Genomic DNA, 21,913 nt, shown 5'->3' on the forward strand with positions numbered 1-21,913 from the left:
GTGAAGCGAGGATCGTTGTCGAAGAATTTTTTATTTTTTCAAATAACGAAACCTTTTTTGGCGTTATCAAGAGGCTTTGACTGAAACAAATGCAAAGAAAATTTTGTGTCATTACCCCACCCCTGTCTCAGAGAGGATTTTGTCCTTGCCTTATTTCCCGCGTTCGCTAAAGATGGCGGGTGATGTAAAAAGTCGATGACTAAGTACTTTTTGAAATTGAACACTAAATTTACACGTCAGTGAAACTAAGATATTTATCTCGAAGTAAACACTTCAATGACAAATTGACGATCGTAGACGCCGGAATCGTGCAAAAAGAGAAAACTTTTAGGATCGATCGAAGGATCGGACAAGATTGACGATGTTTCAACGTCGAAGAAGAGCTCCCGGAATTGGGTTGTTGTTTTTAATCAGCCAACTCTACAACATCGGCTTCAACAGAATTCCTCCAGTAACACTCTCTTTCATTGGTATAAACGTAGCAGTTTACCTTCAGCTACTGAACAAACTTCCATCACTCGGACAAGCGTGTGTTAGCGCCCATCACGTTTGGTTCAATGGCGACTGGAAGCGTCTTGTTCTTGCTGCATTTTATCACCTGGACGACTTCCATCTCTACTACAACATGGCTTCGTTTGTTTGGAAGGGCATGTCGCTTGAGGGAAGAATGGGAAGCGCTAAGTTCTTGTACATCTTGGCCGTGTTTACTGCCCTGACAAACGCAGTTCTTGTTGCACTAGACATTGCTCTAGCGAACATAACAGGAGATTATTCCTATATTTACACTTGTGCTGCTGGATTTTCAGGAGTTATCTTTGCTCTGAAAGTTCTTACAACTTACAACCTTCCCTCGGGGGTATCCATGGTGATGGGTATGTTCCCTGTTCCCATGAGATGGGCTTGTTGGGTTGAGTTGATTGTGATTCAGCTTCTAGTCCCTCGAGCCTCATTCACTGGTCATTTAGCTGGTATTCTTGTTGGGATGATGTACGTGAAAGGTCCTCTGAAGTCTATTATGGATACAGTCAGTGGTGCAGGTTGGTATTTTGTATTGTGTGGTTCCAGAGAATATCCCCACTCTGCCACCCCCTGGAAGGTCATTGGGAATTTTAAGGGAGTGGGGGGGGGGGTCTCAACAGGGAGTTAAATGACTGCTGGGTGGGATGGGTGGAGGGCATAGTTGGTGCCCAGGGGGAGTACTCCGGCTTGTAAATGACGGGGATGATCGAAGACATTAAAGACATTCATAATTATAATACTCGTGGATGAAATGACATTTGTAGGCCCAAGTCATGTCGCTCCTGGGGCCAGAACCGTTTTATCAATCAAGCTGCTCACGAATGGAACATTTTACCCGACAAAGCAAAAAGCGCATTTGACATTTTAACTTTTAAAAGACATATTAGAAGTATTTGATAAGTTTTTTAATTTCTTATATTCATTTTTTAAAATTTAACTTTTACATCTTCTATTTTTAATATTCACTTTTTAACCATTTTTATCATATTTGTTATTTATTTTATGCAGGGCCCCACTGAAAACCACCTTTTTGTGATGTGGGTTCCCTGCTAAAATATCTTTATCATTATTATATTATTATTATGAAGGATTTTTTTGGGTTTAAAATTTTCGATTCCGGGATTTTTTGGGGTTGGAAAATTTGGCAAGTATTTTTTTAGGTGACTTGATTTAAATAGGGGATTTTGGGGGTATTAAAAACGAACTAAAGTGCCTTGGCACGGCTTTGGCATATTTATGGTTTGACAAATAAACAAACACGAGCGTTCAATTTTTTATGATTTTCTTTGTGTTATATTATTGCCCCTTCTGGCAATTTAGGGGTAATTTGACAAGGGATTTTTTGGGGGTTATTTTTGGTCCAGGGATTTTTTTGGGTAATGTTGGAAGACTTAGGGATTGTTTTGGGTCCTGAGTTTTGTCTCCATTCGATCATTCCCGTCATTTACAAGCCGGAGTACCCCCCCCCCCCCCCCCCCCGGGAGTTGGTGGGGGTTATGGATATTTTCTACAACAATACACTGTAGGAGGGACAGAGGATCAAAAGTTCCATTTACCTTACTCTTGCTTTCTGTTTCCCATACTCTCCTTCCAGACCCCTACACTGTAGCTTTAACTCACTCTCTCTCCTGCTTCCTGCCTTCTCAGAAAATTCCTGCTTCCTGCTTTTCTTACCTGTCTCCTATAGCCTTCCTACCTCCTTTTTCTTGGGTTTCTGCCCCTCTGTGGCCATCTATCATAGTTATATATGGACAACTTGTTCTTTACCAGTGGCAGATTCAGACCTTAAACTAAGGATGGGATCCTTTTTGTGTGTGTACATCCAAAAATGTTTTAGTTGGGGTAGTCATTTAAAAAACGGTCTTTTACCAAAAATAAGGAGGGGACCCAGGGGCTTTCCCTAGATCTGACACCGCTTACAGGGTCTGTCTCAGAGTCTCAATTTCTTTTGCAAAAGTTTCCTGCTCACATTTCAGGAGAGGATATCAGCCATTTCATTACATGCCAACATTTTTCTGTCAATTTATGGTTTACACAAAGTGCCTCATATGTGACAGTAGCAGTAAGATAAGAGAGCAAAATACTGGTACTCTTCTCAGGTTATTGTTATTAGTAAGAAAAGGGTACTAGTAAAGAGGGAAGGCAGGGCTTGAAAAAAAATGCCGTCCAGTCGTCCAGGACTAGTAGATTTTTCTGCCAGGCAAGTAAATTTTCATGCTCACTTGCACATAAAATAACACAAAGATGCAACTGCCTAGCCTCCTACGCAGACGCTCTTCGGGCTCATCACATGTTCTTCCCCCAAGAACATCTGCATAGGATGCTAGCAACGGCCTAGACAAGGTTCTATCTAGGATATATCGTTTGGGGAGAAGTCCTGAGTCACCAAAGCTTCCAAGGGGGGGTCAGGTGGAATGCCCCCCCCCCTGGAATTTTGATGCAATCTGGTGCATTTTGAGACAATTTTGAGAAATGTTTCAGTTGCATTTTTTGGTATTTTATGATTACTTGTATACTGTAATGATAACAATATTCTTATTGGGGAAGCTTCTAACCCTCATATACCCTAGATAGAACCCTGCCAGAACAAGCAGATTTTGAAGGAAGGACAATATTATACTTAGATTGAAAATACCCTTTCTACTTTTCTCAGGCTCTGGAGTGACAAGGAGAATGGGACAGTCCTACACTTATCATGCTGGAACAACAGGTAACAGAACATAACAAAACTGAGACATTTTCACATTGAAGATCATGAAATTTGACGCTTACTGTCCAATTTGTGTATATATTCCTGGCTTCACCCCTGGGGTCAACCCCAAGACTGACCAGGGAAATTGATAAAAGGGTAATCTTACTCAGGGGTAGGGGAAACTTGAAGGCAAATTCTACAGGTTAACAATTCCCCAAATCTTTAAAAGACGGCCTTATGCGCCTTCTGGCGTGAAGAGATTTGATCAGTGATGAAATCTTTAAAAGAATAATTATTATGTTGTCTTCATTAGCATTCAAAGTTCTAACAAGTCTTGCCTTTTTCTTTACACAGGGGTAAAGATTCCATGTAATCCCCCCTGAGTTTCTGACATATCCCTGTGATCAGTTTAGGGGTCAACCCCAAGGGAAAGCCAGTGATAAATGCATTAAGCCTGGGAAAGTGAATTACCATATGTTGACATATGATTACTGGGGTCACAGAAATTTAAATTTTTTGCTCAAACATAGTGTCAGGACATACATGAAGCAAGCAAAAACAAAATCAGGATAGAAAGTGGCAAACTAAAATATTTCAAGTCTGTCTTCCATTCTCCTGTGAATTTTTATATCATTTATGCTAATGATGTATATTTTTACTCCTATGTTCCTGTATTATAAATTGTAAAAAAACAGTTTGGATGCAGGGGACCACGCAACGAAGAAAAAACTGCTTGGCTTCTCTGCTGCCAGATCTCTTGTTCAAGAAATGCTCGTACCAGACGTCACTCTAAGTGCTTATAAAACCAAATTGATTGCAAGGCTGGTACAACGGCAGGAGGGCAAGATTTATTGGCCAATATTTCAACTAGCAGAGCTAGTCTTCTTCAGGGCCAGTACTATAATATAAGGAAAATAACGGCTCTAAAATTTGAATTTGGATAATACAGTGTGGGTTAATGTTTAACTAATACAGGCTATATAAAGATATACGGTGACAAGATATATAATAATAATAATGTGTGTTTGTTTCTTACATTTGTTACATTCTATCATATAAGTTAAGTTTGAAGATTTACAAGTTATGCGATGCTTGATTTCCCGCACTTCTCCCGTGTTGTTGAAAGTGTATGTTCTTCTGCCATTTTCAATGTGGGGGCAGGTGAGACATCCGTGTTTCGAGTACATAGGGGAAACTAAACGTAGTATCCGTGAAAGATTCGCTGAACATAGACAAGCCACGAACAATCCCAGACACGCTAACGCTTCAGCAGCAGTACCTACGCATTTTAATCTACCTGATCACTCTATCCAAGACATGACACTCATTCCTTTGAAACTCCAACCGACAAATAATGCATCCCGCAGAAAGGCTAGAGAGGCCTACCTGATACACAGAGGCCAAACACTTGCGCCTAATGGTATTAACCGTAGAAATGAACATTGACAATTTCATTATTTTTGGTTTTTTCAATTTTATTATTATTATTATATATCTTGTCACCGTATATCTTTATATAGCCTGTATTAGTTAAACATTAACCCACACTGTATTATCCAAATTCAAATTTTAGAGCCGTTATTTTCCTTATATTATAGTACTGGCCCTGAAGAAGACTAGCTCTGCTAGTTGAAATATTGGCCAATAAATCTTGCCCTCCTGCCGTTGTACCAGCCTTGCAATCAATTTGGTTTTATAAATTGTGTTGTTCCAGAAAATATCCTACTCCCACAGAAGGTTTTTTGGTTTGAATCGCCCACTCCTCTGGAAATTTCAGTTGAACCCCCAACCCCCTCAGAAGTTCCAAAAACCCTCTATGGGGGTGGGGGTGGATATTTTCTGGAATTGCACATTGTGAGTTCAGACTTCTGAGACAAATGACATTTTTTTAGCCTGTGCAGCAGGCGTAAAAAGGGGAGGAGGAGGGGGAGGAAAAAAGGTAGGAACGCCTGCCGTAAGAATCCCTCCCTTTCTCGCCCTAGTCCCCCTCCTTATTTCCCCTCTCTCTTTCCCCCTTCTGTTCTCTCCCCTTTCGATCTTCCCTCCCCTTTTCTGCCCTAAACGTTATTTTATATTTCTCAAAATTGGCATGATCAGTTCTTATCACCAGCCTTCTCTTTCTCCAGGAGGAAGGCAGAGAGCTAATCGTCGGCCTCCAAATGACTCTGATTCTGAAGATGAAGCACTACGACAGGCTATCCAGGCAAGCCTCCGAGAAACACACATGAACCGTCCACCCTCGCTAGACGACTATGATCCAGGGATACAGTCTGCGATAAGAGAGAGCCTAGACAATCCTGGAGGGGAGCCCTCCAGGTGGTCCAATAACCAAGGACCTCGAAGAGGAGGGTCATCCTCAGTACCCCCACCATATCCCCCTCGAGATGAGGGCCTGTTCAATTCTCGGTCAACCGCTTCTGCCGGTGGTGCAACGTCACGACCGCCACCCTACCCCCCACAGGGAGACAGTCTTTATCCCAGGCTCCACGACCCTCCTCCCTACACGGATGGGGCATTTTCGCAATCTCCACCCTACCCCTCGCAGGGGGAGAGATTGTATCCGTCGGTACCGGAACCTTCCGCTCCTCCGGCTGAACATGTTATCAATGGACATCCGGGAAGTTCGTTACCGTACCCCACAGAAAGCCGCATGCCTCAGCCAAGTTCCTTGGACGAAATTCGACGAAGAAGGATACAGCGGTTTGAAACATAGCCTTTGAATGAGATATTGACTACTCTGAAGAACACATAACTTTATTGTGCGTTTACATTGAATTTAAACACACACTGTGAAGGAAACATTTTCTAAAGACGTTTCTTCAGCATTTCATATAGGCAAGGCAAATTAACGACTGTTCTTGAGCTGTTTGTGCCAAATCCCGACCTATTGCAATCAAAAACCTTTTCTTTATCTCATTTGTTTTCGAAAATTCCTTTTTTGGGCTGTGATTGGCTTGCACGTACCGAATCTACTGAAGACTCCCTCATAAAACGGCCAGTCTACACGAATACATTTTTGTTCGTTTTCGATGAGATTCATTGTTCCTTATGGCCTTTCTACTTACTTACTTATCCTCATCGGGCCCATGAGGACTCTTGAGACAGGCCAGAAAATTGAGCCATCCATCCCGGTCTGCCACCGATGCGACAGCAGCCCCCTCAAATGCCATCCCAGCCGGTTTCTTTCTGTCTCCACGGTTCTACTGCACGTTTCTCTCAGCCGGCCTCGCCTCCTTTTACCTTCAGGTGCCCACGTTAGCGCAGTCCTCGAGATGCTGGCTGGACTTGTCCGCAATACGTGCCCTATACATCGCCATCTTCTTGATCGAGATTCGCGATGCTTTTATTACCGAAAATAAGGAAAGTTCCGAGAACGAATGTAAAGGTCTTCCCGGTGACAGCGAAAACGGAGATTTTCGAAAACGATATTACGCCATTGGCCGTCAGGTTTTCGGCGCATTCCACTCGAAAGGGTTTTACCAAAAAAAGACAAAAAAAGCCAATCATAGTCCGATTCATTACAAAACAGATCTTTATATCCAGTGAGGTCTCCTGATCACTATTGTATGTATATATATTAATTATTTGTGAAAAAATATATATATTTAAAAATTAAGGGAAATGAATTTTATTCAAAGTAAGTAGTCACCTAGCCTTACAGCAAACAAAATGATTTACAGAAAAAATTCTCTGAGATGTTCAGTAACCCGTAAACACAGCCGTCTCTCGTTGCTCTCTGCCGCCCTGACGAGCGGCTTGGGACGATGACAAACGGCTGTACTTTCGAGGTACAAAAGTTGGTGTAGTTGTAGAAATATGTAGGTACAGTTTTTTGCGAGGGTTTTTAAGTTGTATATAGCTAAGAATGTTTTTATACCGTTAATAGCTTGTAAGTAAATAAGTCTCTTGCGTATTGGTTTTTCATGATTAAGAGTTGTATTAAAACAGAATAAATATGATGAACAGTAATAGTCACTAAGAAAAGACAGGTTTTCTAATAGAGTGAGAGTTGTCTTCATTGAGATTTTCAGTTCTAGAGAATTACAGCACGGACATCACATGACTGAGGGCTGCGTGAACGATTTGCGAAAGGCCTGGGACCCGAATGGGCAGGCCAATGGGCACAATGGGATCCAGGCTTTCTCGTCTACAGTAGACTGCCCCACAACCTCTCCTCTTTTTCAACGCGAAAGAACGCGAGAGAAAAGCGAGCGCGAAGCACCAATTTTCCTCATCCCCGCCCCCCCCCCCCCCCCACCCCTTTCACTTACCGTTTTGCGCTGGCGTCCAGTACCTCACGCGCAATTCTTTTCGCTCGTTCAACGCCCGAAAACTACGAGAAAATACCTAGAGGGCTGAGACCAGTCAAACTCTTCAGGGGACATTCCCGTCCCCAGAACCGCTCGTTCCACTTAGCCGGCAAAGCCTGGGGCACGAGGAACAAGTGGCTCTGGGACAAACGATTTGATTGGCCAGATCCACTTGTTCCTCGTGCACAGGCTCTGCCTGAGGGACCAGCGGCTCTGGGGACAAAAATGTTCAGATGATAAAAGCTGCCTCGTACCCAGGCGCTGTATTGCGATTGTTGGATCAAGAGCGCGAAGTAACCAGGGAAGGGAGATGGTGAGGCAGATGCTTCGACCACAAAAGCTTCCTCAAACCTCAAAAGGCTGATAAACGTTTGCTCGGTACAATCGATAAAGGGCCCACCGTGTGCTATTTTTAGCCATCGTGCGAATCCAGTGTTTAATCCTCCTAATTATATAAAGGTTTTGGCCATGTAGATCTTAAAAATAATAATAAATTTATTAGTCTTCTTAAGCGTTGAAACTAAACGTTTCCTAAAACCTTGATAACTATGGAATTCAAATTTCTAAAACCTCATGTAAGTATTATCCAAGGATTCAGTCCAGTGCCGTAAAGTGTCGGTTGATTATAAATCAGTTTGCGTTCAGTGGAAGACGAAGAAATTCCTTAGAATTTTTTTAAAATTATTAGTCTGAGTTCGTTTTAAACGATAAGAGATTGTGTTGCAAGATATCGATACCTGACACGAAAACCACTTATGAGAAGATTCATTTGTGGCCTAACGACAGGTGCGAAATACCATTTTCGAGACGCCGAAATATAATTATTTCACCTTATAAATTATGCCTTGTTCTTTTGACACAGTCCTTAAATCCTGTCGAGATAGTGATTTGCTTTCGAGATAAAGCGTTCTGAAACTGTATATGCATGAAGAACATATTCACACAATAAAGTATTTTTAGGTTTTCTACCTGTCAAAATTTATAGACATTTTTGACGTTTTAATGTAAGAGTCATTTGCAAACATTGACCAATTACGCGGCGGACGCAAGCTTAGTATTCTCATACCGCGTCTAATGTTAGCAGTAGAGTTAGACTCTGCCGGGCAAATTGCCTCCTCTTGTTGACTCCGGCCATAATATGTTCTAAATTTCGATGTTAGTATTTAAGTATTCAGAAATACCGGTATTTTGGCATTCTCGATTACACGTCTAAAACCTTCACGAACGCCGCTAAACTGGATCACAATAATCATTAAGATTTTTTGTGGACACAAACGTGGGATTTCTTACAGTTAAAACCCAATTTGTTTTGTCATTGCTTTGCTTTGTGAAAACGATGGTTCTTAACTAATATTTCTCCGACATTTAACCTGTCATATGCGCTTTATTTTGTCCCTTTATTTGGGTTTGCACTCGCTAGGCAATTTGTTCTTTGTTCAACCAGTTAACTGCACACTTGGGTTGCTCGGGAGCTAAGGTCTGCACTCAAAGAATTTTTTAATTTTCAACACATACCATTTTAAAAGGGCTGTACATTAAGTGGCTCCATTTCTAAAGAATTTAGAAGAAAACAAATATTTGAACAACCAGTTTTTTAAAAAATTCCGAAATTTTGCATGTCGAAAATATTACCGTCTAAATCGAAATTTGCATTTGTCCTAAAAAACCAATAATTCCGGCGGCTTTCGTGGAAGCGTATTTTAATAATTTCTTTGGCTCTGTCACTCTCCAACAGAGAGGTTTTGAATTAAGTCTAGAATACATGTGGTTTACTAATATTAAACAAAGCCAATTTGGTAGGAATAAAACTGGATTTTCGAGCCCATCTCTGACGTAAATTTCATTAGTTTTTCTCGTTAGCCGCGCATTAAATCGCTTTACTTTTGCAAGTGTGAAAGATCCAATCCAAATGAGAATATTTAATGTTTTTTTCAATCATGCTAACGATTGTATCATCAAATGCGGATAACTAAATGCTAAAATGTCGCCTACGTAAAATTTCAAATCTAACGAGCTAGAATTGACAATTATTTGCTGATCGAATACAATGATATATTAAGCTTTTTTTAAAAAAAAATCGCTGCCTGCCTTGAAAAATAAAAACAAGAATCAGCAAAAACGTAGTGAATATATGAAGTTTGGAGGCAACAAGCTTAAATATTGTGCCTTGGTTCAAAAAATAGAGTGTTTGCGAGTTACAGGTGCTGCTGAATTAACACATAAGAGCACTCGAAAATCACACTTCCACTCTTGAATTATGTATGAAGTTCTTTCTATAACGACAATCATTAAACAGAATTGAAGCTTTCGAGTGTAGGCTATTGTAAAAATCTTCCCATGGAATAAATCACTTTTTGACGTGGCTGTGCTTCTTTTCTTTGCTTCCCTGGGCTTCGTTGAAGCCGTTCTTGGGGACTGTTGCATAAATTATTCATTCACATTTACAGCTTAAACATTAAGTGAGCGAATTGACGAGTAGAACCGATGTTATGATCCACTCCGTGCCTTGGTCTGGGCGCATATTGGGTTGTTTACATGCAAGTGGTCTATTAAATGACTCATTTGCTCCGTGAAAATCAACTTACAAGTTTCTAACTGACACAATCCGGTAGGAGCACCTAGGAAAGGCAACGCTCAACAAAAACAGAATGTGTTCCTCGCCCGATTCGTTAAATCGCGTTATTTACGACGACCGTGTCGTGATAAACGTGAGCGGTATGATATTCGAAACGCGGCAAACGACACTGTCGCGTTATCCAGACACGCTCCTGGGCAATGAAGAGAAACGCAGCAAATTCTACGTCCCGGAATTTCACGAATATTTCTTCAACCGAAATCGCACGGCTTTCGAGGCAATTCTTTATTATTACCAATCTAGCGGAAGACTCAAGCGCCCAGACGAAGTACCAATGTGTATTTTCAAGGAGGAAGTCGAGTTTTTCGAACTGGGAGATGAGATTCTCAGCGACATTCGTCTAAAGGAAGGGTATCTTAGTATGGACGAAGACGCCAAAGAACTTCCCGTTAACAAACTTCAACGTAAAATCTGGGAATTGTTCGATCAACCTGACACGTCAACAGCCGCATCGTGTTTAGCAGTCTTTTCTGTGGCCGTAATTGTCTTAGCAATAGCCGTTTCTATCGCAGAGACAGTCCCCTCCATAAAGGAAAAGAAAGACTACACTAACTCCACAAATACCGCGGCGGAGAACGACTGGTCGACAGACACCTGGTTCTTACTTGAATTATCTTTCAACGCTTGGTTTACAATTGAATATTTGGTCCGGTTGTTCACTTCTCCGAACAAGTACCACTTTTTCACGTCGATTTTGAATTTTATAGACTTAATCGCCATTGCTCCATTCTACATAACACTGCTGCTAAACAAATCGGAATCAAGTTCCGTCGCGGCGTTAAGAATTTTGCGGATCGTTCGCGTGTTCAGGATCTTCAAATTGTCTCGCTATTCAAAAAGCCTTCAAATTATTGGGTATTGCGTCCTCGAGAGCTTTCGCGAGCTCGGTCTTCTCATCCTGTGTTTATTTTTAAGCGTTGTGGTTACTTCCAGCCTTTTATACTTCATAGAAATGGGTAGCCCAGATACACACTTTATCAGTGTACCAGCAACTTTTTGGTTCTCGCTTCAAACTATTACAACTATTGGTTACGGAGACATGGTACCGCACACACCTTTAGCAAAACTTATGTCTGCCGCTTGTGCTATATTTGGCGCATTGACGCTCGCGTTACCTGTTCTAACGTTCGTATCGAATTTTAATACCCTTTACTACAAAAACATAATGGAAAAGAACGAACGGACTCAACGAGAAAACAACGAAACGTCGGAAACAAGCGAAGGTTATTCGCCATTACTGAGCACAAGTGAAGAAAGCCCTAAAAACTAGTACGTAATTGTTAATGGAATTACGTTTGAAATAAGGGACTTCGCGATATAATAAGCTGAATTCATTAAAGAAATTCGATGAAAAAGTACTTAATTATTGTTAAGCCTCGGTACATTAATTAAAAGTAATTTTAGAACTTGCTCGACGCGACGGCAAGAAATATTCCGACATCGACTTTTTACCATTCAAAATGTAACCCTTTCAAAAAAGCTGACAGTGGTAAAGCAAACGAGTTCAAATTATGCTCTGTTGAACACCGCATGAAGAATTTCTTGGGGTTATATTGCTTTGGGAAGCGCAAATTAATTGCAAACCGTCTGAATGCTAAACAATGTCTTGTTTTGGCACAACTCAATGGGTTACCCGGCCAAAACTGACTGCTGCATGATAAATTAATTTTGGTCTTTGGTAAATGCCGAGGGGTAAATAGAAAAGATTGCTTCAAGCAAAAATGTGACGCGATTTTTTTTTATTTGACGCGAGTTTTAATTAATAACAATTTCCCACAAATCTATTTTCTTCGCGAAAAGGGCTGCGAGAGTAAATTATGTTGTAGTGAGAACATGGCATGGGGTGAAATTTCCTAACACGAGACAACGACTGGTTCAAATTAAAAAGCAATGGTTCTGCAGGTTACAAATAAATAACCACCACCAAACCCGCAAATGACGGACGAATCGTATTCTGTTTCGTTCCAATCACTGTCAGAAAAAATAATAATTGCTCATATATAAATAATGCCTTATTTTTCGAACGCAGATGAACATTTGCAATTTGCAACCTTCTAGGTTTAAATTTATCTTTGTTGTAATAACAACGACTATACGGATTTTCTTTTAGTCTGTGAAAAACAGATTTGTTAATATTTGATTGGTTAAAAATCGGACGCGGGCGAGATTAAGGTTCCATTTAGCTCCTTTTTAAGGTACTTTGAATTGGAATCCCCTTAAGATATAATTCTATAAAGTTCCTTATCATATAAAGCCGGAATAAGTCATTTCAGGAGGTAATCAGAATGAAATCCTCTTGTATAATCTTGAAATCTTTTGTAGTCTTCTTTCATTTCCTGCAATGAGAGATTGTTTTTGTTTGAGTACGACTTTGTCTGTAGTTAGATTGAATCTGTGAATCTAAACAACTTGTTACAATGAAAGAAGTTTAAACAACTTCACCAACTGTAACTTGCTTTAGACAAAGCTATTGCTTTATTTAAAGGAGATATTTATTTAACAATTCATGCGGTAGCATTTCAAAGGAAAACAGCCAGGAGAGGCTTAACATAACGAGGAAACATGTTTCCATAATTGTTTCCTCGTTTTGCCATGGTTCCATGCCGCGCGGAAACACGGAATGTTTCTGCGGTGTAGCAGAAGCAAAGTTTGCTTCTTGGAGACAAAAATCGACGCTGGAAACAATGCTTCCCGCCCGTGTGGCAAAACTGGGAAACATTAGAGAAACATGCGCGCGCTGTGAATGTTTTTGGAAACATGTTTCCTCGTTTTGCCGTTCCATGCCACGCGAAAACACGGAATGTTTCTGCGGTGTAGCAGAAGCAACTTTTGCTTCTTGGAGACAAAAATCGACGCTGGAAACAATACTTCCCGTGTGGCAAAACTAAGAAACTTTGGGGAGACTATGCGCGCACGAATGTTTCTGGAAACATGTTCTGTTTAGATGGCGACGCGCGCGAAAACACGGAATATTTCTGCGGTGTAGCAGAAGCAAATTTTGCTTCTTGGAAACAAAAATCGACGCTGGAAACAATGTTTCCCGAGTGGCAAAACTAACAAACTTTGGGGAGACATGCGCGCGCTACGAATGTTTCTGGAAACATGTTTCCTCGTTTAGCCATGGTTCGGCGCCGCGCGAAAACACGGAATGCTTCTGCGGTGTAGCAGAAGCAAATTTTGCTTCTTGGAAACAAAAATCGACGCTGGAAACAATGCTTCCCGAGTGACAAAACAGGGAAACATTAGAGAAACATGCGCGCGCTGTGAATGTTTCTGGGAACATGTTTCCTCGTTTTGCCAGAGCTTCACGTTTTAAAATAAGTCCATTCGTTGATCCATTTCCATCCTCGCCAACGTCAATCATTCTGCACTTTCTAATGGGTTCCTGTCATTTGTCAAGTACTGTTGCACGAAGTGAAACCACTATTGCGTGGTTCCAAAAACTAGGAAAGGCTTTGAGTCTCGATTGAGTCACACGTCTCTTCGAGACTGCACGCACCGTTGTTTTGCGTTTAGCGACGCGTGAAAACACAGTTTATACCTGCTACAGTGGCTAGCCACGCTAATTCGTAACTCCAGTTTTTTTCGCACAACTCAACCATGCATAGAGGGATTACAGCGACGTCATGCCGAATTTTTCACTCTTGCTTGCTTTTAAAACAAATTAAGTGTACATGTAAACTAATAAGTAGGGAATGTTCTAATAGGCCAAATTAAAACAACATGGCAAATGTTCGAGACCAAAGAATTGCTGGCGAAATAATGGAGAACGACTATTTTAACTGAAAGAGATATTTAAGAGCTTCTACCACGCTGGTGTACAAAATACAAATGTAACCGGCCCGGCAGAAAGATCTAGAATATGGAAAACTGCCCTTAAATATCATTGTAAGCTTCATCAGTTTCATAATTAAAGGTTTACTGCTGATAAAGTAAAATCTGGTTCTGTACAATTCTAAACAAAGCTTAGATGAGTCGTCGTAAAATTTCAAAAATATGTATATCTCCAAATAAAAGCCGTCTGAAGACACGACAATTTGCATTAACGCTACTATTGTTGTGAAAAAGATAGCGGTTCGCAAATTTTACAATTGCGATGACGGCGGATGCAAACCACCTTCAGTTGTCGAATTTTAGATACGATTGGTTGTCGAGAAAAAGAAGAGCATTCGACAAAGTGTCGACACAGACAGCCATTAGATCATACGTGAAAAATTCTCGATGACTATCTACATTAGCTAATTTGTCTGTCTCTGGCAGCACAAAAGAGACCCGTTAATGAAGAAAAGTGAAATTAATTGCCCATTACACACTATGTCTGTGCACGCAACTTGCACCAGATGTGTTCAACATCAAGTAGTAGAGGGCGTCTTTTCTGTTGCTATAATTATAGACAAAGAAATGACCAAACTTTAAAACTTCCTTATTTAAGTGCAGTCTGCCGAAGCTTTGCGACATTTAAAATGAAAGATGGTGCATTTTTTCATCTTATAGTCAGTTCAGATTGTTCGTAAACGCTTCCCGTCCCTGTAGCCAAGCGTTTCGTTTTTGAGAAACTACTATTGGTGGAAGCAGGTCTGCCACCTGCAAGGTGAAAGAAAGCGCGGGAAAAAAGCTAGCCGGCCGGCCCAGACACGCGTCAATATTCATTTTGCGCGCGAACAAGAGGTCACTGAAGTAATCTCATACACAGATCTGGGGACGAGATTAGTCCATGGAGAAAAACTTGGGGGCGAGAGTGGGTACGCAAGCGCTCAGGGTACTCGCTGCAGGAAAAAGGTCTCTTGTAAAACTTCATATTTGTATTATAAATTTTCCCAATTAAAACAAATATATTTAGATGTAACTCCGTTTTTCAAGCCTCCAAATACAGCGCCCCCACCCCCACCCCCTTGTCGCTCGTTCCTTCAATTTTTCCAGATTCCAAAAATCTTTAAACAACTCAATCTATTTCCAACTTGGGAGCAGTGACAAAGACTTTCACAGTATGATTTAAGTGAAAAAGCTCGAAAACATCAATTGTTCACAGGAACGCCAATATTTATCGTTTAATTTCGTAGAAACGTACTCGACAAGTGGCAGGAAACCCACAGAAAGCGGGGATTATTAACGATGTTAAGAATGCAAATAGTCATCTGCTAACAGTAAACGTAAGCTAAGACAAACAAAATATCAAGCTAACAACTTCAACACTTACCTGAAACAAATTCTCTACTTTCTGTTTTGAGTCGTTTTCGTCCTCTAGCATTTTTGTCAAGTGATTTATTCTAAAAAGAAATGCACAGGACAAGTCAGATCTGGTCACACCAACATGGTCAATTCGTAAGGGACCGTGTTCATTTTCTCCTCCCTGGCCTTTCACCATCAAACGGTCTTTCTTTGCGCTTGAGACCACAGTACCTAGGCCTTGATGAATCTCGCTATCATTGTTAACTATACGTCTTCTAGGATAAGAAAGTTTAATTAACATTACCTTTGATTGAGTTCATCTACTCTGTTTTTGTGTATCCGTGCTACTCTCGCTGTTTCAGCTGCGGCTTTGCTCTCGCATTCTCGTTTTGTTTCTTCTATAGACTCCTGCCGACGTCTTTCAGCATTTTTCTAAGTAAAGTGGAAAGAAATACAAAATTCAACGTTAATTGACAAGGTGTTATTTTTAGAGTGTCTATGCCCTCCAGCCACATGCTACACTTTATGGTTAGTCAATAATGATAGAGCAATTTTTAGAGCGGTTTTCACTTGAGTGTCGAAAGTTAATTGCGTTTGCTTTGGTTTTGCATTGTTACGCTTAGTGATTGGCTTAAAAATCTCGCGCCACTTTCTTAGCCAATCAGAACTAAAACCAAAACCAATCGTGACTCGCTCGCGCACGTTTTCCCGCGCTTCGTGCCGGCTACATGTATTTGCTTCGAGTTTTGATTGGTTCACTGGTTTGTCTGTGTCCTTTGTGATTGGCCGGAGTAATTACTTTGGTTTTGGTTTTACGACACTCAATTGAAAACTGCTCTAATTGAGTGTCGTAAAACCAAAACCAAAGTAATTACTCTAGCCAATCACAAAGGCCACGGACAATCCAGTGAACCAATCAAAACTCGAAGCAAATACATGTAACTGGAACGAAGCGCGGGAAAACGTGCGCGAGCGAGTCACAATTGGTTTTGGTTTTACTCCTGATTGGCTGAGAAAGTGGCGCGAAATTTTTAAGCCAATCACTAAGCGTAGTAATGCAAAACCAAAGCAAACGCAATTTACTTTCGACACTCAAGTGAAAACCGCTCTAACATGGGCAAACCAGATCAGTAAGTAGTTATTAAATTATGTGAGCTTACTGAATGAGTGGGAAGGGGCTGTGAAAATATTTGGGCTTGAGATCATGATGCACAGGCCGAGTTTTTTCATTCTATCGTGAATAAACTTCGGTTTGTTGGAAATTTGCAAACATTTATTGTTGAATGCTAAATAAACTGCTGGCATTTGCTGGCACATGCAGCACCAGATGACTTTTTAAGGACTGGCTCAAATCAACCATCCAGGGTGACATACTTCGACTTTGATGATTGTATCAGCAGGCCTTATGGTGGTCCAGGGGGGTCCCCATTATGAAAGTGCTGGGAATGCTTGTTCAAAAAATTGAATTAAGCCCATTAGGGAGACCAATCTGGGCATGGCCCAGTAAGGTAAAGTTTGCTTCGAGCCTAGTGGCCCATACAGGCCGGAGCTCATCCCGGTTTCCGTAGCATTAAGCGACTGAGAGTATTGCTACTCCCCCCTGGATGGGATGCTAGTCCATCACAGAGTTACCCCCCAGCAGTAAATTCGCCGGTACCCATTTATACACCTGGGTGGAGAGAGGCACTGTGAGAGTTAAGTGTTTTGCCCAAGAACACAACGCAGCGCCCCGGCCAGGCCTCGAACCCCGGCCGTTCGACTCGGAGGCGAGCGTGCTAACTATTAGGCCACCGCGCCTCCCACATGGCCCAGTAAAAGGTAACATATTTCAGGCCTGATTGGTCTAGACCACCAACACAATATGACAACGTTTTTTTTATTTCTTCACATGTAATTTTCTAACCAAAAAAAATTTGGCAATTTGTCCTGAACAACTTAGGTGAGACCAAAATCTGTAATTTGCACCCCTAAGCAAGATAACAAGCATCTCCTCTTTCATATTCCCTGGGAGAATGGTAAGAAAAAAAATATTTAACAGTATTACCCTTGCAACAGCTAGTGCTTCACCAACAGCTATTTCTCTCTGCAGAGCTGCTTCATTTCTTAACTTTCTTGTCAGAGTTTCTGTAAGGTTTTTCATCTCTTCTTGTTTCTTTTTCTCAGCTTCTTCAGCTGCTTTCCGCAGAGCTGCACGCCTTTCCTCCTGGTACCTTTCCAAAGCTGAACGTGCACGCTTTTTCTCTGCTACTTCGCACCTGTACTGAATCTCTGCCATTTGTTCTTCAGCTTGCTGAAAAAAGTTGTTATTATATACTTACCACATGCCGGTAACTACCATTCAAATTTTCTGCAGAAAGTTTGTTTAAAATTGAAAAAATCTAAGGTGATAAATTAAATTTTACTGAACAAAAGGTAACATGAAATCTTGAACAGAAATTTGATCAAGCTCCAGTCTGTAAAATGAATGTGTGGTTTCAGAAAACATGCAATTAGTTCCAATCCCTCACCCCCACCCCCATGGAAGGTTATTGAAGTTTCTGAGGGGTGGGGTGGGGGCAAACATTTTAAAGAAAAGTATGAAGCTAAACTGGAATTCCTAGAGGATTCTTTTTTTGGGGGGGGGCTCAAACTTAAATACCTTCTGTGTGGGGAACTGTATATTTTCTGGAACAACAAAATGTGCTTACAATATGAAAAAAATATTAATCAAATGAAAATCAGAATTATAATGAAATCAAAACACTAAGATCTACATAAGAAAAGTAATATATTCTATTGAGAATTTTACCAGCCTAGCTTCTTCCAGAGCCTGTTCTCTCTCTTCATTCATTCGTTCTCTCAACTCATTTAAAGACTGCTTCAGCTCTGCATGTGCCTTTGCTTCAGCTGCAGCAACCTAGTAATGAAAACAAAAATAATAAAAACAGAATCATCTGCTAGTATTATTTTACAGACTAGAACACAAGAGGACAGAAAGAGACACAGTGGCCTAATATGCTGAACTCCAGATCAAGAGGTCAGGGTTAAAGCCCTATCCAGGGCCACTGTGTTGTGTTCTTGGGCAAGACACTTTACTCTTTACTCTCACAAAGCCTCTCTCCACCCAGGTGCTGGCATATTAAATGCCGGGAATAACCCTGTGATGTGTGTTTCGAAAGAAAGAATAACCCTGTGATGTGCGTTTCAAAGGACCACTGATTGTAGAAATATATTGTACTTCTAGCAAAAATATTTTAAGCTGCAAACCGGGATAAGCTCCAGCAGTATGGGCAACTTGACCTGAACAGGGCCGTACCTAGGATATTTTGTCTGCAGGGGCAAACTCCGCTTAACTTCACCATGGGGACAAACTCCAATATAGCTACAAGAAATAGCCCAGCAAAATCAAACACTACGTTAGAAATTTAGTTTTTCTGGTGGGAGCAACTGCCCCCCCCCCCCCACCCCTGTATGTACGGCCTTGTTGAAGCAGACTTTACTCTAAACCTTATCATGAAAGTACAATAGAAAGGGAGGTGGGTTTGAAATCCTCAGTGGAGATGGCAGCTGCAGCAACTGACAAGGCAACTTGGAGATGGTGAGTGCATAGGTCAGTTCTCCAATAAAAAAAAACACCAAGTCATTTTGAAACATCCAAAAATTATCTAAAAACTGAAGAACCTTTTTTTATAGGGTTGTCGAATGGTAAATGCAAGACTTTGTGAGACGATGAGACTGATATCTTTTCTGCGAGCCCGAGACCTTTTTAGCCTTGCAAAAGACTCCGAGACTCCGAGAAGGCGTCAAAGAAAAATTCGAGATGACGACAACCCTGAAATTAGGCTAAAGTTAAATGTGAGACACGCATTTTTCGAAAGACCATTCACCACCCCTTTTTATCGTTTTGTTTTCAGAGCTCTTGAGCAGGGGGAGAATTGGGAATGTGAAGAGAGATGGCTGTCTACTCGCAATAGGCTACTTACAGCATCTTGTACTGCTTTTTCTTTGTCTTCTCTCATGACTTGCTGGATTTCATTCAACAGCTCTGTTCCAATACCTTCAACAATAGCATAACCACATACTCAAAATGGATCAGGGAAATTATCATTAAAAATTTAGTATTGCAAATCACTAAGTTCAAAATTTTATAACTTATCAAATGATAACAATATCTCAATAAGCGGTGTATGTCAAGAATTTTCGCATTTCTATGCAAGTGGATGACATTCGAAACTGTTATTGTTTATATTTTATTTCTTGCGAGACTGCATCTAGCTTGATCTCGGTCTGCCTCAAGACTCGGATCATGGTTACTGCAAAACATTGCTTATGCATACTATACCATTCCTTTATGTAATAGTCTCTAGTACACATAAGCTAAGGAATGACAACTTTTACACCTCTATTGAAATCGAGCACTGATCAGATGTTCTGGAACATTTTGCAGGGTAAATCCGGTGGACGATTTTAAGATAAGCATAAATTTCTTTGAATGAGATGCGAAGATAATAAATTCAATACTTACATACGATGTTGTTGTGTGTGACCTTTTGTGTTTTTAATGTTGTCCTGCCATTTAGCATCCGTTCTAGCGTTAGTAAAGGGTTTCCGGACGCCATCTTGGTTTTTTTGCGTCTCGTCGTAGCTATGCGACCGCGACTTATCGGAAGTCCCAGTCTCCCTCATACCGTGACACGTAAGGATGGGCCGATACAGGTTTTTCAAAACGATACGATATCGATACGATATTTGCCTTTTTTCTCGATATCGATATCGATATCGATATTATGACGTCATTTCTGTCCTGACGTCATTGGTTTGTCACATGACCATACAAAGGACAGACCTGGCGTTATAAATGTTAGCCAAGAATGTTGATTTTGGTCTTTTCGGTTCACTGTTGCATCAGCAATGTGTGGACATCAAGTCAAGGCAAGAAAAATTCAAATATTGACAAGAACATCAATATTTCTTTGAGCAAAATCGCATTTTCAAACCTCACGTGCTGACCAGAAGACCGCAGGCTCAGGTCACGTGTGCAGTATCGAAAGCGTATCGAAAGTGCGATATTTTTCGAAAGTATCGATACTTTTCAAAATTGTCAAAATATCGGTGTATCGAATATTTGGTATCGAGTATCGGCCCATCCTTAGTGACACGTTTGACACGCTCCGCGCTTCCAGAGGGATTCTTAACGTTTTCGCTATTTCACAGCCTTTTGTTAATTTTGAGATGTCTTACCGGTAGTTTAACATTATTTTTTAACACTGCCAAGTTTATTATCATTTTGCGTTCTTGGACAGCCACGTTCAATATTGTTTCATTCAGAATATTCTGAAGTTTTAAGACGGAATCCACTAGGTAGTCGAGTAATATTTATTAAAGTTGGACAAAAATCAAGTACCAGAACAATTTAAATTCTATTGCGTTATTTCCTACCCTTAATAAAAGGTAAAGATGTAAGTAGTTATCCGTGATAACACCAACAACAATTTCTTATCAGAGTCTGAGAAAATGAATTTCAAAGTTCACAAGGTATAGGCAAAATCTCACGTGTAGCCATTTTGTAAATTCGTCGTAAGCGATTCAGTGGAATTCAGCGGAACTTCGAAATTTGTTTTCGATGTTTGGTGTTGTTAGAAAAGATTTCTTTTGATAAGATATTTGAAGCAGTAACAAAAAAGTTTGCAATAAGGTGGAAATAATTCTGGTACAACAATTTCTTATCAGAGTCTGAGAAAATGATATTTAAAGTTCACAAGCTATGATCAAAAGCTCACATCTTTTAAGCGATTCATGGGAATTCAGTGGAACTTCGAAATTTGTTTTCGATGTTTGGTGTTGTTAGAAAAGATTTCTTTCGATAAGATATTTGAAGCAGTAACACAAAAGCTTGCAATCAGGTGTAAATAGTTTTGGTACATAATTTTGTCCAATAACTACTCGAAGTCCTGGCGGATTTCCTCTTAAAGCTTCAGTCGGGAAATTGCTTGTTGGGTGCACCGGAAAACTAGCCTGCAAACAGGCTCCCAAGTGGGGCAGGGCAGAAAGGGAAATCGGCAAGTGAACCGAGCCGGAACTTGTAGCTTACAAATAGAAGCAGGGTTGGCGCCGTGGTTAAGCGAGCTCGCCTCCCACCAATGTGGCCCGGGTTCGATTCCGGCCCGGTTCCATATGTGGGTTTAGTTTGTTTTTAGTTCTCGCCTTGCTCCGAGGGTTTTTCTCCGGGTTCCCCGAGTTTCCTTCCCCTAAAAAACCAACATTTCTTAATTCCAATTCGACCTGGATAGAAGAACCGCATGAAAACTAGCTAGCGCTGATGTGGCATCCTCTCTAAATATAGCCATTTATAAGCCTTCATGGACCGCGCGTACATGTCCCACTTGCATTGAGTGGGAGTACAAACAGCACTTTGCTCTTTGTCAAGTTGGACTGATTTCCTCCTTTTTTCACACTCGCCCAGCGGAATAGAATTGTTGTTGGGAAGTAAGAGTAACGAATGTCAAGGTCGTGCAAAAAATTACTTTTTTACATTTTAGACCTTTTTTAACGTTTTTTTATTAAAAATAGTAAAAGAAAATAGCAGGGGGGGGAAAGCAACTCCCATAC

General features: G+C 40.8%; 3 protein-coding genes across 3 annotated transcripts; 2 read left to right on the forward strand and 1 right to left on the reverse strand.

Moving 5' to 3' along the window:
* The first annotated feature begins 167 nt into the window (after positions 1-167).
* On the forward strand, positions 168-7,189 carry LOC144662329 (rhomboid-related protein 4-like). The gene is made up of 3 exons (XM_078523115.1): positions 168-1,037; positions 3,173-3,229; positions 5,338-7,189. The coding sequence occupies exons 1-3, from the start codon at positions 362-364 to the stop codon at positions 5,922-5,924; spliced, it is 1,320 nt and encodes a 439-aa protein (XP_078379241.1). The 5' UTR covers positions 168-361; the 3' UTR covers positions 5,925-7,189.
* A 2,347-nt stretch (positions 7,190-9,536) lies between these two features.
* On the forward strand, positions 9,537-11,512 carry LOC144662051 (potassium voltage-gated channel subfamily A member 1-like). The gene has a single exon (XM_078522783.1). The coding sequence runs from the start codon at positions 10,170-10,172 to the stop codon at positions 11,424-11,426; it is 1,257 nt and encodes a 418-aa protein (XP_078378909.1). The 5' UTR covers positions 9,537-10,169; the 3' UTR covers positions 11,427-11,512.
* A 32-nt stretch (positions 11,513-11,544) lies between these two features.
* LOC144662052 (uncharacterized) lies at positions 11,545-19,993 on the reverse strand. The gene is made up of 7 exons (XM_078522784.1): positions 19,830-19,993; positions 19,288-19,361; positions 18,114-18,221; positions 17,370-17,615; positions 15,630-15,757; positions 15,354-15,423; positions 11,545-12,492 (listed from the first exon to the last, which is right to left on the reverse strand). Exons 1-7 carry the CDS (start codon positions 19,921-19,923, stop codon positions 12,421-12,423), a joined length of 792 nt encoding a protein of 263 aa, XP_078378910.1. The 5' UTR covers positions 19,924-19,993; the 3' UTR covers positions 11,545-12,420.
* Between the last annotated feature and the right edge of the window lie 1,920 nt (positions 19,994-21,913).

Source organism: Oculina patagonica, chromosome 8 (genome assembly GCF_052425735.1).
Source record: "Oculina patagonica isolate OP01 chromosome 8, crgOcupat, whole genome shotgun sequence".
In the NCBI taxonomy this organism is placed as follows: Eukaryota; Metazoa; Cnidaria; class Anthozoa; order Scleractinia; family Oculinidae; genus Oculina; species Oculina patagonica.